At 55.0% G+C, this 16,267-nt stretch overlaps 7 protein-coding genes across 7 annotated transcripts; 3 read left to right on the forward strand and 4 right to left on the reverse strand.

Moving 5' to 3' along the window:
- Positions 1-55: 55 nt before the first annotated feature.
- On the forward strand, positions 56-3,213 carry N7482_005315 (U5 snRNP component Snu114, putative; the record flags this gene model as incomplete). The annotated part of the gene is made up of 4 exons (XM_056687440.1): positions 56-75; positions 141-280; positions 345-2,573; positions 2,651-3,213. 4 exons carry the CDS (start codon positions 56-58, stop codon positions 3,211-3,213), a joined length of 2,952 nt encoding a protein of 983 aa, XP_056542995.1.
- Positions 3,214-3,542: 329 nt separating this feature from the next.
- N7482_005316 (iron-sulfur cluster assembly protein CIA2) lies at positions 3,543-4,193 on the reverse strand (the record flags this gene model as incomplete). Its single annotated transcript, XM_056687441.1, has 2 exons — positions 3,543-3,916; positions 3,992-4,193. 2 exons carry the CDS (start codon positions 4,191-4,193, stop codon positions 3,543-3,545), a joined length of 576 nt encoding a protein of 191 aa, XP_056542996.1.
- A 2,579-nt stretch (positions 4,194-6,772) lies between these two features.
- N7482_005317 (Zn(II)2Cys6 transcription factor) lies at positions 6,773-9,824 on the forward strand (the record flags this gene model as incomplete). Its single annotated transcript, XM_056687442.1, has 8 exons — positions 6,773-6,827; positions 6,887-6,931; positions 6,988-7,428; positions 7,580-7,921; positions 7,983-8,264; positions 8,342-8,895; positions 8,964-9,430; positions 9,503-9,824. 8 exons carry the CDS (start codon positions 6,773-6,775, stop codon positions 9,822-9,824), a joined length of 2,508 nt encoding a protein of 835 aa, XP_056542997.1.
- Positions 9,825-10,725: 901 nt separating this feature from the next.
- Positions 10,726-10,950, reverse strand: N7482_005318 (CDC26 family anaphase-promoting complex subunit; the record flags this gene model as incomplete). The annotated part of the gene is made up of 1 exon (XM_056687443.1): positions 10,726-10,950. One exon carries the CDS (start codon positions 10,948-10,950, stop codon positions 10,726-10,728), a length of 225 nt encoding a protein of 74 aa, XP_056542998.1.
- Positions 10,951-11,112: 162 nt separating this feature from the next.
- N7482_005319 (uncharacterized protein) lies at positions 11,113-12,249 on the forward strand (the record flags this gene model as incomplete). Its single annotated transcript, XM_056687444.1, has 1 exon — positions 11,113-12,249. The coding sequence occupies one exon, from the start codon at positions 11,113-11,115 to the stop codon at positions 12,247-12,249; it is 1,137 nt and encodes a 378-aa protein (XP_056542999.1).
- Positions 12,250-12,437: 188 nt separating this feature from the next.
- N7482_005320 (ribosome-recycling factor) lies at positions 12,438-13,303 on the reverse strand (the record flags this gene model as incomplete). Its single annotated transcript, XM_056687445.1, has 2 exons — positions 12,438-12,785; positions 12,860-13,303. The coding sequence occupies 2 exons, from the start codon at positions 13,301-13,303 to the stop codon at positions 12,438-12,440; spliced, it is 792 nt and encodes a 263-aa protein (XP_056543000.1).
- A 548-nt stretch (positions 13,304-13,851) lies between these two features.
- On the reverse strand, positions 13,852-16,138 carry hscA (putative Hsp70 chaperone (HscA); the record flags this gene model as incomplete). Its single annotated transcript, XM_056687446.1, has 7 exons — positions 16,089-16,138; positions 15,978-16,028; positions 15,797-15,923; positions 15,508-15,673; positions 14,726-15,433; positions 14,188-14,668; positions 13,852-14,120 (listed from the first exon to the last, which is right to left on the reverse strand). The coding sequence occupies exons 1-7, from the start codon at positions 16,132-16,134 to the stop codon at positions 13,852-13,854; spliced, it is 1,848 nt and encodes a 615-aa protein (XP_056543001.1). The 5' UTR covers positions 16,135-16,138.
- Positions 16,139-16,267: the final 129 nt, after the last annotated feature.

Below are 16,267 nucleotides of genomic sequence, written 5' to 3' on the forward strand. Positions count from 1 at the left end.
GGGACCGGCGCATTGTCTTTTCGCGTCCTAATCCACTCTCGCAATCTGGCCCATCATGGACGACCTCTACGATGAGTATGTTACCCCTCAATTCTAGATCTCCTCTTGGCTTTCTCTGGGACTAACCGAGGGGCCTCCAGGTTCGGTAACTACATCGGCGAAGCCGAGTCCGATGAGGAGCAGCAGGAGCAGGTCCCGCAGGCCTTCAAGTTTGACGAGGCCTTCGAGGACGAGGAAGAAGATGAGGAAGTCAATGATCAGCAATTGATGGAGGTGGATGGTACGTTGGCGCTCCCAATTGTCCCTCCGGGCGGACCGCATGCTCATTCGCGTCTCGCGCACAGATGGCCCTTCGAATGCAGTCATATTACACGAGGACAAGCAATACTACCCCAGCGCGCAACAAGTATATGGCGCCGATGTCGAAACTATGGTCCAGGAGGAGGATGCGCAGCCGTTGTCCGAGCCCATTATCGCGCCCGTCCAGCAGAAGAAATTTGCGATCGCTGAAACGGAGCTTCCGCCCGTCTATTTCTCTCGCGAATTCATGACAGATTTGCTCAACTTCCCCGAGCAAATACGAAATGTAGCTGTGGTGGGCCATTTGCACCATGGAAAGACCGCTTTCATGGATATGCTGGTGCGACAGACACATGACCTTTCGGCGCGGCTAGAGAAGCGGCAAGGCAAGCGCAAGGAAGAACAGCTTCGTTATACCGATGTTCACTTCCTTGAGCGCGAGCGGGGGGTCTCCATCAAGGCAGCGCCCATGAGCTTGGTACTCCAGGGAACCAAGGGGAAGTCTCACCTCTTTAACATTATCGATACCCCCGGCCATGTGAACTTTGTGGATGAGGTCGCCGCATCGATTCGCCTGGCCGATGGTGTCGTCCTCGTTGTGGATGTCGTCGAGGGTGTGCAAGCAAATACCGAGCAGATTATCAAGCATGCGGTCTTGGAGGATATTCCCTTGACCCTGGTGGTGAATAAGATGGACCGGCTCATCTTGGAGCTCAAGCTGCCGCCCAATGACGCTTACTTCAAGCTGAAGCATGTCATTGAAGAGGTCAACACGGTGATTGAAAATGTTGTCCCAGGCCAGGGCGAGCGGCGACGGTTGAGCCCCGAGAAGGGCAATGTCGCTTTTGCGTCCAGCTCGATGAACTGGTGCTTTACCTTGCAGTCTTTCGCTCGCATATACGCCGACACCTACCCGAAACTAGACTCCACCGAGTTCGCGGCGCGTCTCTGGGGTGATATTTTCTACAACCCCCAGAGCCGGAAGTTTACCCGGAAGGGCGTGGAGGAAAACGCGAAGCGGGCATTTGTGAAGTTCATCCTCGAACCTATCTACAAACTCTATTCGCACACAATCAGTGAAAGCCCGGAGGATCTCAAACAAACGCTGGCGAGTGTGGGTGTCACCTTAAAGCCGTCTCAATTGAAAACGGACGCAGCCGAGCTCCTGAACCTGGTCTGTGAGCAATTCTTTGGTCCTCCAACCGGATTTGTGGATATGGTCGTTCAGCACGTCCCTTCCCCAGTTGGCGGCGCTCAGCGAATGCTAGAACGCTTCTACACTGGGCCCTTGGATACAAAGGTTGCGGCTTCGATGTCTGCCTGTGACCAAGATGGCCCCTTGGTCGTTCATGTCACCAAGCTTTTCAGCACCACCGACGCCACGGGTTTCAATTCTTTCGGAAGGATCTTGAGTGGCACTGCTCGACCGGGTCAGCAAGTTCGTGTTCTTGGAGAGGGATATACCCCCGAGGATGAGGAGGACATGGTCGTTGCAACAATCTCAGACACATGGATTACCGAGACCTGCTATAATATTTCCACCGACGGCGTCCCCGCCGGCAACTGGGTTCTTTTGGGTGGCGTGGACAATTCTATCGTCAAGACGGCGACGCTCGTCCCGCTCAAATTGGAAGAAGATGAGGAACCGTATATCTTCCGTCCCATCCGGCATCTGACTGAGTCTGTTTTCAAGGTCGCTGTGGAGCCCGTGAACCCGTCCGAACTGCCCAAGATGCTGGACGGACTGCGCCGGGTCAACAAGAGTTATCCTCTCATTTCCACCAAGGTGGAGGAGTCTGGTGAGCACGTCGTGCTGGGTACTGGCGAGCTCTACATGGACTGCGTACTCCATGACCTCCGACGACTGTACTCCGAGATGGAAATCAAGGTCTCTGATCCGGTTACCCGATTCTGCGAGACGGTGGTTGAAACTTCGGCGATCATGTGTTACTCGATCACGCCGAATAAAAAGAACAAGATCACCATGATCGCTGAACCTTTGGACGACGGGATCGCAGAGGACATTGAAAGTGGCAAGGTCAGCATCAAGGATCCTATTCGGAAGGTTGCTCGCTATTTCGAGGAGAACTATGACTGGGATAAGCTTGCTGCCCGCAGCATCTGGGCGTTTGGCCCTGAGGAGATGGGGCCCAACATTCTCCAGGATGACACATTGCCCTCGCAGGTGGACAAGAAGCTCCTCGGAACCGTGCGAGACTCCATCACGCAGGGTTTCAGCTGGGGCACGAGAGAGGGGCCTTTGTGTGAAGAACGTGAGCTGCTTTTTTCTCCCTCTCCCGCTCCTTCCCTCATCCTTTCTCGTGATTCACTTATACTGACTCTGACGTAGCGATTCGGAACACGAAATTCAGGCTCACTGACGTGTCTCTTGCTGACCAAGCCATCTATCGCGGCGGCGGCCAGATCATTCCTACTGCTCGCCGGGCCGTGTACTCGTCATTCCTGATGGCCTCACCCCGACTCATGGAACCCATCTACTCGTGCACGATGACCGGGCCCGCCGACGCCGTCGCATCCGTCTACACCGTGCTCTCCCGCCGACGAGGCCACGTCCTGTCCGACGGCCCGATCGCCGGAACTCCGCTCTACTCTGTCCGCGGATTGATCCCCGTGATTGATTCATTTGGCTTTGAGACCGATCTGCGCATCCACACCCAGGGCCAGGCCATGGTCAGTCTGGCCTTCGATAAGTGGAGCGTCGTGCCTGGCGATCCGCTGGACCGGGATGTGAAACTGAAGCCGCTGGAAGTGGCCAATGCCATGTCCACTGCGCGCGACTTTGTGCTGAAGACTCGTCGGCGGAAGGGTCTGGCGGAGGATGTCACGGTCAGCAAGTTCTTGGAACCGGAGCTGTGGAAGGGTCTACAGGAGAGCGGTGTTTTGGATTCATGATTGGTTCACTATCCCCGGGGACGAGCGCTGAAAATGAAGAGAGTTGCTTGGGAGGGGGATTTGGGCTACGGAGTCAGTGATTGTTGTTGCATTTGGCTTGTTGCGGCATGTAATTCTAATGCGAGGATCAAAATATATCTCATGGCATATTGAGAGTCATTCAGTCTGGATCTGGTATTGGTATATATCGTAACGGGGGGGGGGCGTCATGGTTCATATGCATCCGGTGTGAACTGAAGAGGAGGGGAGGAGGGAGTCCAGTATCATATCACGCGTTGGTCAGGAATTATCATGTTACATCCAGCAAGGATTTTTGGTCGGATTCCGTTTCATTGGCAAGTTTCCATCATCTTGGCGATGACCTGCATCAGCGCTCCGTTCTCCAAGGCAGCCGCCACTCGCTCCTTGTCTCCTAGTTGTTTGTTGACCTCATCGCCGGTGCTGTGGGTTCCTTCCTTAATCCGCACGTCTACACGGAATCGGGGAGGGAGGGATTGCTCGAGCCGCACTCGTACCCCGAGGCCGATGACGGTGGCGAGACTGCAATGCGTGATGGTGGGGGTGATCAGGATGGTGACTGTCTGGAGGGGTGATTCCGGCACGTTGGGAAGGGTGGGCGTGATTGAGATATCGGGGAGAGATACCACGGCTAGTTCTCCCAGTGAGAGGGGGTGTTCGGGATCCGAGATGGACTTGATCAGATCTGTCTAGGGTTAGGGAAGCTCTGATCCGAGCGATGATCGGCCGGGGGTGGAGGATGGAGGAAGGGCCAGCCTACCATAGATCTCCTGCTCATCAATCGGCTCCTCCAGCAAGTCCTCGTCGCCCTCGGAGTCTGACGAGAGAAAGTCCGACGGGTTGGGGACTGCGGCGAAGATGCCACTCCCATAGTTCCCGGAGGTCTTCTCTGCAGCCCGGGACCTTGTGGGGAGATCGGCCACATTGAGAATCGTGGGGTTGGAATTCTGCATTTCCGCCATGGTGATATTCGTTTTGGTGGCTGGTGGCTGGTGGCAGGTGGCTGATGGTGGGATGTGGAGGGTGGTTGGATGTCACAGTTCGGCGATGGCTAGGCTTTCGCCGCGTTCACGTGCCTTCGGGGGATCCTCGGCTTTTCCCTGCGAATCGGGGGCTGGTTCGGTCGCGCGCCTCTGATCAGATCATACACGATACACGAGTCCACCGTCTACCTGACATAGACTAGTTTTCGTCCTCTGTCCTCCCCAATTCACGGCTGGCGAGGTGATTTATGGTTATTCCCATCGCGACCAATGATCGGTTTCCCCCCAACAGGAGGCCCGAGAACGCCCTGTCGATCCTGGTTTGTCCCCTTTCCCCCACCATCCGAGAAGCTTGGGAGCGGGGATCGACCTGGGTTGGCCAGGCCGGGTGTTCCCCCCTGGACGATTTGCCGAGTCGATCACGAAAAGGGCTGCTTGGCTGCATGGCCATAGTGCTGGCTCCACCGAGGGGACCTAGCTTGTAACCATGGCGGTTCCAGTTCGTGTGGCCTTCCAGAATATAGCCGCCCCACTCCTTAGCTTATCCACGACCGGGTTCCCCTTGCGAGGACTGTTGAAACGCAGGCCATGCCGGGTCGCATGCGGCGCGCTGTGCGGAGGGGGGCATGCATAGGACCGGCCCTGCACCAGTAGACAGGATCGGGATCAGGATTGGGAGGAGGAGGAAAGGGAAGTTGGGGAGGGTTCACGTTCCTGTTCCCTCCGAACCCAAGGACCTCACCGCTCGGCTGGAAACTGGGAAAATGCGATGGGCGACGTGCAGAGTGGGAGAAGGGGGGTCGAAGGTTTTTGCTTATTTTTCCGGGACCTGCAGGTATTCTTCCGGAGGCTGCAGCCCAACTCGACTCAAGCCCTAAGGGGGGAGAGGCGATCCATCCAAATCCGCTGGTCGGCGAAACATGGGAGGGGATGGTGTGAGATCCTGGGGGGGAAGAAACCTCGGCCGGCGTTGTCGACTAGTCCTGATTGAAGGCAGAGAAGTCTGGGTCCCAGCAAGTGGATCATGATAGATTATCAGCCATGTGCAAGAATCTATCATCTACTCACTAGGTCCCGTAGTGGACTGGGCCGTGGCTGATCACCCCCGACAGCCCTGGCCTCCCCCAGAGCATGGGAATCAGGCTAGCGACTGTACGGAGTACAGAGTACAGAGTACTAGTCAGGCATTTGACTTCCTCCCTCCTCCCTCCTCCCTCCTCCCTCCTCCCTACTCCCTAGGGACATCCAGGGGTCTCGACCTGACTCCGGAGTCCGTGGCAGTCATGGTGTGTGAGAGGCACTACTGTCAGACCTAGAGTCATTGGCGTAGTTAAATAGATTAAGAGGCAAAGTTCGGCGGTAGTCCGTCAAAAAGTGGAGGGAGACGGTTCGGTTCGTCAGGATATTTTCGTGGGAGGCGTATTTTAGTTTTTTAGCTTGATAGGAGTCGGAGTCAAGAGGTGGACAGGAGGCAGTATATGCATCCGGGAATACGCTATCTACCGACTGTGGCGCGGAGTCTGTATTTGCATTTGGGGTGCTGCCACTGCTGCGACTGCTACCAGACTGGGCCGAGGAGTATATTACGAAACTCAGGAGAGACCAGATCGGCCCCCCACCCGAACCCACAGCCACGGCGATTGGACCACACAATTGCACTATTGCACTCTTGCTTGAGAGACTGGTCCAGCTCGGGATTGCCCATCGGCCCTGCGCTTGGCGGTGCCACCCCTCTCAGCTCCTCTGACGCTGCTCTCTGTTCACTACTCTCCGCCCTTTTCCAATCTGATCATCTCTCCCCCCCACCCTCCCTCCCCCCCCAAAGTACCCTCCACGACATTCCTTCCCCCTCCCATCGCACATACCACGCCCACGACTACGCCCACGCCCAGGCCCACTGATACTTGCCTACCGATCACCCTCTCCCAAATCACCCGAATGTCTCCACCCAGGCTCTGAGCACACCTTCACCATGCTCCTCGTTGTGACTCGCTGGGACTCGCTCAACTCCAATCTAATTCCTTCGTATGCTTCCCGTCTGGAATGCGCCCGCTCAGAGACTAATACCTCGGCTCTTAGGATTTGCTCCCCTCCCATTCCAGAGCACGCTTGCGCGCGACGATCCTCGTGACTCGATTCTCTGGCTTCGACAAGCGCGTCAATTTCCCTCTCGCCGACCTGTGTGTTTCGGCCGACTGCGCTGCAACCGGCGTGGACATACCTAGGCCAACCTGCGCCGGACCATCGCGCCGGCGACTTCTCTCTCATCTGACTACGCTCTATCGATTCGGCTCGCTTAAACTCCACGACCCACCGCTGCGTCCAGAGCTATCTTCTATACCCGCGCTCTATATTGCTACCCGGCGCGACCCACGACCGGGATTCGGGAGAGCGCGCATCCACGTAACATTCAGATTGTGCGTGTGTATAACCAGTTTCATTGATTCCATCCCAAGGCCGGTCCTGGTGGATAAGTTCTTCGGATCGTTAGCAGACGACGACGCGATACCAGACGCTACGGGCCTGAGCCTCGACGTGTTTTGTGGGAGCAACGAACAATGCAAGGCTACTCATTTGCACCTCCGTCGGGCCCGCCCCGGGAGGGCCAGAAAAGTATCGATCTCCCTACCAAAGGAACACCGGCAATGGTTGCTAACTGTGGTCTGTCATAGATTATGTATTTGTCGATGAGCATAATCGACACAAGAGGTTGAAAGGTAGGCGACTCATTCCACCGCCAAACGAAGCGATTCCCCCCTGCTGACCAATCCAGTGATGCGGGCGTGCAATGGCTGCCGGAAAAGAAAGATCAAATGTGATGCGGCCACCACAAATACGTGGCCTTGCTCGGCATGCACTCGGCTCAAGCTAGTCTGTGTTCCCCCAACCATCGGCCAGGACGGGGACTTTCTCCCGGAAGGAATGGATCCCACGCAAGAGACCGGTTCCTCCACTGCATCCGAATCCTCGCATCATGCCTTCCCGGTGCCTCCCGCTTATAGGGACCCCAACCAAGCCACGATGGGAAGTATGCCATCCTACGACGGGATGGGAGGCATGTATTCCCAATTTGTTCACGCGCCGCCGACCCAGCCAGGAATGTATAACGACATGCGATCCCCCTCCATGGTCATGCCACACCAGTCATATCAACAACAACCCTCAGTGTTTCCGGGGGCCAACCGCCACCTTTGGCCACGCCCGATCGGGGAGTGTACGTGGACAACGATCCATCAACGGCGGAAAATCTGAGCGATGTCCTTGGGGAGCTGAAAATCGACGAAACAGGCATTGGTATGGTTTTGGTTCTCTTTTGCCTCGGCTCGCGCGGAGTGCAATGGCTAATGCTGCCTTTTCAATTCTAGCACCATATATCCGGAGGCAAAGAACAGATCGTGTTGAACCGGATGCCCCGGTCCAGGATGAACTGGAAGAAAGGCTACCCCCTCTCAGTACGGGAGCAGGCGCCACCATTCGCATCCCTCCCGAACTCATGCCCGACGAGGAAGACGTCATGAATTACTTTAAAGTCTATTTCGATGAAATTCACCCTTACGTTCCCGTGATCCCCCGCGCCCACCTATACTACCAATGGCAAAATGACCGCCGCTCGATATCTCCACTACTCCTCGAGGCCCTCTTCGCATGCGCGGGGCGATTATCCGAAGAGCCTTCGGAGGGAGCTCAATGGCTTTCCATGGCGAACAGTACGTTTGTACTAACTTGTAAACCTACTGCGGTCTTAACTTGCTGACCTTTTTCTGCCAGGACACGAGTCCAGCTTCATGGATGTCCCGCGGTTGAGCACTATCCAAGCCTTGCTTCTCCTACTGAAGGCGAGGGAGTCGTTGCCCAAGAAAGGTTACTACTATCGGTCCTGGCAGACCGTCAAAACTATTGTCTCCATGGCCAAGGATCTAGATATCAATGAACATTATAATGGCCACGCCGAAGGAAGAGCCTGTGATTTGAGCCCAATTGAATGCTTGGTGAGCACTCGGGTATGGCAAGTGCTTTTAGTGGTTGAGGTGATGATTGGAGCACCCCAGGGTGAATTTCTCTTCTTCCAGAATGGTCTACAGACCCTTATCCCGTCCGAGTCGCTGACGCTTTTTTTCCCCCTCTAGGCCGTTCCGACTATGGTGTTGACCCCGAGACCGTGGATATGCGCCCAACCCTGGATATCAGGGGTCTGGACCACTACGAGACGGAACGCTCAAGACAATATGCCTACTTTGTCCGTAACGCGCACCACATCCGTATCATCACGGACATCTATCACAAAATCAAAAAGCAGAAAGACTGGGGAGCGGACCCTCGATTCGCACAGAAGAACCCCTTGTTCGCAGATTGGCTTCGTAACCTACCTACAGACTTACAGGTGAATTATCCAGCCGATGGTGCCCCGCCATGGATTCCATCTCATTTCGTCGGAAACATGCATTGCCACTGTCATTTGGCTATCATCTTGCTGCACCGTCCTCAACTTGTGGCCTCTCAATCCTTTGCGGCGGATGGAGAGTGGAGAGTCCACTTCTCTCTGTGCTATACCTCGGCGAAGAATATCTGTCGGTTGCAGGAAGCCATTCTCGAGAGATTTGGACTGTCTGGTCTGCTTTACATGCAGCGGGGGATCAATTTCGCCATTTATTGCATTCTCACCTGCACTATGCTCCATCTCGTATGCCCGGCCCCCCCCTCCAAAACAGCAATATCACGTTTGTAGAAAGTACTGTCTGACAGCTACAGGTTGCCATTACTTCCCCGGATACAGAATTCAACTCCGATGCCCGGGAATATTTCACACGCCACATGCGCATCTTGGAAAGGTGCTCCGCAGCCTGGCCTATGCCGGAGATTCAGGCACAAATCGACTCTCTGCGGCTGGCCTTTTCCGCGGACACCCATCGCCCCTTTGAGCTGAAACCGAGTTTCCCCTACGGCAGTCCCTCGGAACCGTATCAGCCCAGTCCCCCCATGGATGCGCATTATCATCCGCACCTGAGCCAAATGTCAAGCAATGTCCAATCCAGAGTGGGTTTTAACGCGCATCCAATCACTCCTCCGATTTCCGTTGGTGCTGAATCAGACACGAAGTCGGACACGTCTTCCCAGTTACAATCCCTTGGAATGGTTCCCCATCAACCGCCTACCACCCACCCGCTCGACACTCCATTAGTTGATGAAAGCAGCTGGGATCCGACCCGTATTATCCAGTACGTGATTTATAAGAGGAGACTCCACACATGTCTTTGCTCGATCATTCATTGCTAACCGCCGCATCTTAGCCAATGGGACATGGCCTTTTCTGTCAATCCCTCCACCGTCAGCACAAATTCCCCTCCAATGCCCATGAGCAATCCAGCCCAACCCATATCGAATATGGTGAATCACCAGTACCCGATGCAGTACGAGTCGCCTTCCAAGGTGGCTGTCCCACAGACCCAATCTGTCTCGCCACCACAGTTCCAGACCGCCCCTGTCGTATTTAGTGCCCGAGACTGGCAACAGAGTGTTGCGAGCGTGTATGATCCACAGGGTTTGAAGCGACGCTGGAATTATTCCGTCGATCTCGGTTCCGACAATATGACCAAACGGCAACGAGGATAAGACAGCTGATTGGCCCTGAAAACGTTCTACTTCCTTCCCTCCTCTCATTCTTTGGTGCCGTTCTACCTACCGCTCCTCGGACGGCGCCCACTCATCTCCCCAAACCGTTGTTCCCTCTCTTCTTTGATTCCCCCCGATTCTTTGATGTATGTTTGCATTTTCTTGGCTCTTTGTTTATGTCTGCCACCACGGGCCTTGGACAACGCGCGTTGTCTTTGGACTACGATTGAATTGGGAAAGATCCCTCGGCGATCTCTTTGAAGGCCGAGGACGCCGTTGATTGACTTGACTGAATTGACGATTGGATTCAAAAATCCTACTGTACATCACACCAAAAATATCCGGGAAAGGGCTTGTAGAAGAAATCACATTTCACGAGGCTCTATTTTGAACTGTTTCCTGAAGTGAAGCGGCTATCCAATGGCCGCCAGTTTTCCACTTTCCACCGACATGCTCAAGTGTGCTCTTGTAGCTGAAAGAGTATGACAAGGTCTTTTGTAAATGAACAGAGGGTAGAAATGACTAAGGTTCATAGTATGTGTCCAATAGATCGCCACGTCATGCACGAGATATATCACCAAAAACGGAGATTGGCGACGATGGTCATGGCCAGCAAGTTGTGTTTGTGTTTCAAAATTCAAGTCCTTGCCAATTGGAAGGGCAGGATGCCAGAGTTGTGTTGTTTTCACAGGGTGCTGCGCAGTATATAATTGGCCTCGGGTCTGCCCAGCGTCCGTTATTGCCTTTCTTAGGAATTGATCGGGAAGACGGCACCGCGAAGACACAAGAGCTGGGTGGCAGGACGAGGATGTAATGTTTATGATAGTCCTGAATTGAGCTCGATTTGGGATTCCAGGCCAGGAAGCCCGCGGTTGGTATAGTATGTAGCAGACATACTAGATCAGCCACGATGACCGAGGCCTATCCTCTCTTCGCGGGATCGGACAATCCTGGCCTTGTCTCCAGGGAGGGGTTTGAGTTCATCGCTTGGATCGAAGTTGACATTGGCGCTCCCCTTCGCCTGTTCGGGCTGACGAGTCTCCTCCAGTTTGCGGAGTCTCATCTCCTCAAACATGGCAAGGTCTTCAGAAGTGATCGCGATCGCCGTGGGCTTTCGGCGGAGCATCGTGGGCGGCGTTGGGAGGCTGTGGATGGTCCTGTCCTCGCGCAATTGCGGTCAGTTGGGGCTCGTTCGCGAGTGGTCACGTGAACGCATACCGGCCCTGTAAAAGTTGTTCCCGTCGAGGTGGAAGATCTATCTCGAGTCCATCACCTCCCCGCGACAGACATGATCCGGTCACAGCTAAGCCAGCTTCTCCGGCACGGAGACCGTGCATGCTTGGGCCTGTCCACACCCATCCGTCACTTTTCTGTCTCTTATGCGGCCGCTTCGGAGGGTCAGAGTCCGCCTTCAGGTATGCTACCCACGCCCTTACCACGCAGACATACCGCAGACGTCCTCACGCCTGCGGCTTTCAAGCCGGAACTAGGCTGCTTTTTCCCAAGCATCGCTAATTGTACTCGCTGGACAGCTCAGACCGGACCCAAACAGAGACCGGCGGCCCCCCCTCGCAAGCCTCGACCTTCCAACAGACCACCGGGACCCGGAGCTCAAAATAAGGGACGCCCAGCCAAGGTAATTGATGCTCGGTCACTTGCGGCCCCTCGTGCCAGTGGCGAACCCCCTAAGATCATCCGAAACCCCAGGCTGCGAAACCGAACTAGCAACCAGCCGCAGGGTCGCAAGCCCAAACCCGGGGCCGCCAAAGCCAGCCAGAAAGGTCGGCGGCAAAATCGAACCCGACGTTCAGAAAATGAAGTGGATGACGACGAGGCTGCACAGGCTGCTGCCATAAAACAAATTGAGCTTGAGCAGGTGGTCAAGGCGCGCCCGGTGCCCGTTCGCTATGAGCCGCGGGATATCGATTTCTCTACACTCCAGAAAACTTGGCCCTCACTGCCAACGGACGCAAATGCCCGCTCTGCCGCCATTCTCGAGAAGCTGTCGAGTCTGAGCGGCCGCTTTGCAAACGGGTACATCCCCCCTCATGAGCTGGGCCGCCGTCTCTGGAAGGGACAAAGTGTCTTGTTCGAGAGCGAGGCTGAAAAGGCGGAGGCGCTAGAGGAAGTCAAGCGTTTAGCCCAAGCACAAGCGGACAAGATGTCTCAGCGCAAGGGAGAGCCCGTCGAGCCTCGTGACGTCAAGTTCAAGGCCGTCAGTGCGGATGACACGAAGACGTTGCTGGAGACCATCGCGCAAGGAAAATATCCCGCTTTGGAGGCCGACAAGGACCAGCCGGCTGTCATGGGTGACGTGCTGAGGAATCTCCGGAACAATGCGACTTACCAAACGGCTGGTAAACGGCCCCAGTTCCTAGCCAAGGTTGAGTCCCTACTTGCCTCCAGTCGCGTCAAGCGCACCTAGTGCTAGCTCGGTTGGCTTCGCATTAGGTCGTGCTTTGTGTATTATATGGATCGAATGTTTTGAATTTGGTTTCTCTCACTGGGCGCTTGTTTTTTGGGGGGGTTGGGGGGCGCCCTCTGCCTCCCTGTTCCTCTGTATCTAAATTTACAATGTGACTATATTACAAAATGTGGTGGCTGCCCTTTTTTTTATGCCTGTTCCAAGGTCTTTTTGGCTGTGTCAAAGAGCTCCTTGACGTCTTTTTGGCCCTTCTCCGTAGCTTTCTCCATTTGATCATGAGCCTTGCGCACGTCGTCGGGAAGGGCGAGCTTCTTTTTCTGCATGTCTTGAAGACGCTTGTGCATGGCGCCTCGGGAGTCCCGGACGGTACTCGCAGCCTTTTCAAACGCCTGCTTGGCCGCTTGGACGTTCTTGTCCCGGGACTCCTTGGTTGGCGGGGGAATAGGGATATTCAGTTGAAGAGCGTTATGAGGATCGGGCTGGGGAGTCAAGGACAAATTTGAGGAGACAATTGCCGAAGTAACGGGCTTGATGTGCTGGAAAATGGTAGATACCTTGTTAGAATCATGGTAATAGCAGAGGACAAAACCGAATCACACGGGAGACTTACCTCTTCTTCGGCCGCCAGGATGGTTACCATTCTCCCTCCCTTGGGTACCACTTGGGCCAAGTCTCCCAATCGGACAGAATCATGGCTATCCTTGCTCAGCTGAACCTTCAGGCCCTCAAGAGTCGTGGTATTGAATCGCCCGCCTGCACGAAGCTTTGACAGGTCATCTTTCAATCGCGAGACGGCGGTCGATATGCCTGAGTGGAGAGGGGACAGATCAAAGGGATCCTCCAAAGGTGTAGCAGCGTTGGACTCCGCGTCGGAGGTCTGGCTCTTCTTCGCTGCCTTGTCTTTCTTCTTGTATAGCGCGGGCGAGTTGGCGAAGTTGCGACTTTGTGGAAAAGTCACGCTGAGGCCACATGGGACAGACAATCGCGGACTCCGAGACAGGGGATGGCATTGGAGAAGGGCACGCAATGGCAATCGAGGCACGAGACGGTGCATAGTGCGGAGCAAGAGAGCTGAGGGGTGGAGGGTGGAGGGTGGAGGGTGGAGGAGATAAAAGGTCTGTTTGAGGAAGTTCTAGGCCGGGGAAGCGGCGGAGATGAGACCGTACAGGTAGTTAGTTGGAGCGGTCCGATGACGCCTGCCTGCCTGCCTCGCCCTGTCCGCCCTCCCTCTGGTCACCTTGCTCCCCACGATCAACGAGCTGCCTCTTGGTTGATAATATATCCCGTAAGGGCCAAATGTGGATACTTTGGCAGAGTATCTATCTACCCACACACCCAATTGTCTACGGAGTGGTAGCGGAAACGTCACGGAGGACAGAGGTCGTCACACATTAAATTTGCAACGTCGATCTTCGTCTACATAAAAAGGCATACTTTTTAACATAAGGAAAAATAAACTGCGCCCAAGTTTGCCCGGTTTCAATCACAAAACAAAACACATAAGACCGAACGCTGCCCTCAAGATCTATATGGCGCAGACATTCGCCGGATACCGTCCGGGAATGGGGTAAGCGTTGGTCATCCTTATGTTCATCTCTCTCTTTAGCGGGTGGCCATGGCCTTGGTGATGAGGCGCTTGAGCGCCAGCTCCTTCTTCTTCAGGTCCTCGGGGGTGGAGTCCTCAATCTCGAGCTGGGCCATGGCGTCGCTGAGAGCGGACTCGATCTTCTCCTTGTTACCACGCTTGAGCTTCAGCGACATGGAGGGGTCGGAGACGATCTCCTCGACACGGGAGATGTAGGACTCCAGCTGCTGGCGGGACTCGAACTTCTTGGTGAACTCCTCGTCGCTAGACTTGAACTTGGCAGCGTCTGAAGCAGCGAAAGTTAGCATTGTGACCAGAACTGTGTATACTGGGTGTGGATTTTGGGAACTTACCCTCAACCATCTGATCGATCTCGGTGCTGGAAAGCTTGCCGACGGCGTTGGAAATGGTGATGTTGGCACTGCGGCCGGAGGTCTTCTCAGTGGCAGTGACCTTCAGGATACCGTTGACGTCGACCTCGAAGACACACTCCAGAGCGGCCTCACCGGCGCGCATGGGGGGAAGGGGAGCCAGAGTGAACTCGCCCAGGGAGGTGTTGTCAGCACAGTTGGTACGCTCACCCTGGTAGACGGGGAACTGGACGGTGGACTGGTTGTCGACGACAGTGGTGAAGGTACGCTTCTTGATGGTAGGGACAGTCTGGCCACGGTTGACAACCGGGGCGAAGATGTTACCCTCCATGGCAACACCAAGGGAGAGGGGAACGACATCGAGCAGGAGCAGATCCTGGGTCTCGGCAGAGGTGGCCTTGCCGGAGAGGATACCGGCCTGGACGGCAGCACCGTAGGCAACAGCCTCGTCAGGGTTGATGCTCTATAACGAAAGGATTAGCCACTGATACTTGTCACAAGATCTGGAAGTAGATCTTACCTTCTCGAGCTTCTTGCCGTCGAAGAAGTCGCTCAGCAGCTTCTGAATGCGGGGGATACGGGTAGAACCACCGACAAGGACGATCTCGTCAACCTTAGACTTCTCCATGCCGGAGTCCTTGAGGACCTGCTGGACGGGCTCAAGAGTGCCAGAGAAGGACTTGGCGTTCAGGTCCTCGAAACGGGCACGGGTGATGGAGGAGTTGAAGTCCTCACCATCGAAGAGGGAGTCAATCTCGACGGTAGTCTGGGTGGCGTTGGACAGAGTACGCTTAGCACGCTCGCAAGCAGTGCGCAGGCGACGAAGGGCACGGGCATCACCAGAGAGATCCTTGCCAGTCTTGCGCTGGAACTCCTTCTTGAAGTGGTCCAGCAGGTTGGTGTCAAAGTCCTGACCACCAAGGTGAGTATCACCAGCGGTAGCCTTGACGGTGAAGACACCACCCTGGATGTTAAGCAGAGACACATCGAAAGTACCACCACCCAGATCGTAGATCAGGACATTGCGCTCCTTGTCGGACTTGCCAGCGCCCAGACCGTAGGCGATGGCGGCGGCAGTAGGCTCGTTGATGATACGGAGGACGTTCAGGCCGGCAATAGCACCGGCGTCCTTGGTAGCCTGACGCTGGTTGTCGTTGAAGTAGGCGGGCACGGTGATAACGGCCTTCTCCACCTTCTTGCCGAGCTTGGTTTCGGCAACCTCCTTCATCTATTTCTAGGTATTAGAACCTCGGATTTTTTCCCCATTTTCTCACGTTTTGATATGAATGGATTCCGACTCACCTTCATGAGGACCATGGAGGAGATCTCCTGGGGAGTGAAGGTCTTGACCTCACCGAGGTAATCAACCTCGACAGCGGGGGCAGTGCCCTGCGCGACGACCTTGAAGGGCCACGACTCAACATCCTTCTTGACGATGGGGTCGTCGAAGCGGCGACCGATGAGACGCCTTTTGAGTATGCCAGTCAGAGCCAGTCCCGTAAAATGGAGTGGTGGTGTCGCGAGAGCGTTTAAAATGGTGCGATGGGCAATAATGGAGAGCATGGGGTGCTCAAGGGGTGTCGAAACTCACTTAATGTCGAAGACGGTGTTCTTCGGGTTCATGGCGGCCTGGTTCTTGGCGGCCTCACCGATCAGGCGCTCCTTGTCGGTGAAGGAGACAAAGGAGGGGGTAGTGTAGCTACCCTGGTCGTTGGCAACTGCGTGTTTGGTTAGCCTGTAGCATGAATATCGACTCTTTGAGTAAAACGCACTGATCTCAACGTTGGTGCCCTCATAGTTGGCAACGCAAGAGTAGGTGGTACCTAGACAAGGAGAATAATGTCAGCAACATGTCTTCGAAAATCAATTGGCGTCAACCTTACCAAGATCGATACCGATCGCCCCGTCGTAAACCGGAAGGTCCGCCATTGTGAAAGTTGGTGGTAAAATTGGAGAGTGGGAAAGGGTTGAAAGGAGGGGTTTTGCCGGGACGAAATTTTTTTATAAACGCAATGCCACACATGGGAGGGCAGAAAATTTTGCGGGAGCGGTGAGTCACGTG

The sequence above is a fragment of the Penicillium canariense genome (genome assembly GCF_028826845.1).
Source record: "Penicillium canariense strain IBT 26290 chromosome Unknown utg000003l_segment0_segment0, whole genome shotgun sequence".
Lineage (NCBI taxonomy): Eukaryota > Fungi > Ascomycota > Eurotiomycetes > Eurotiales > Aspergillaceae > Penicillium > Penicillium canariense.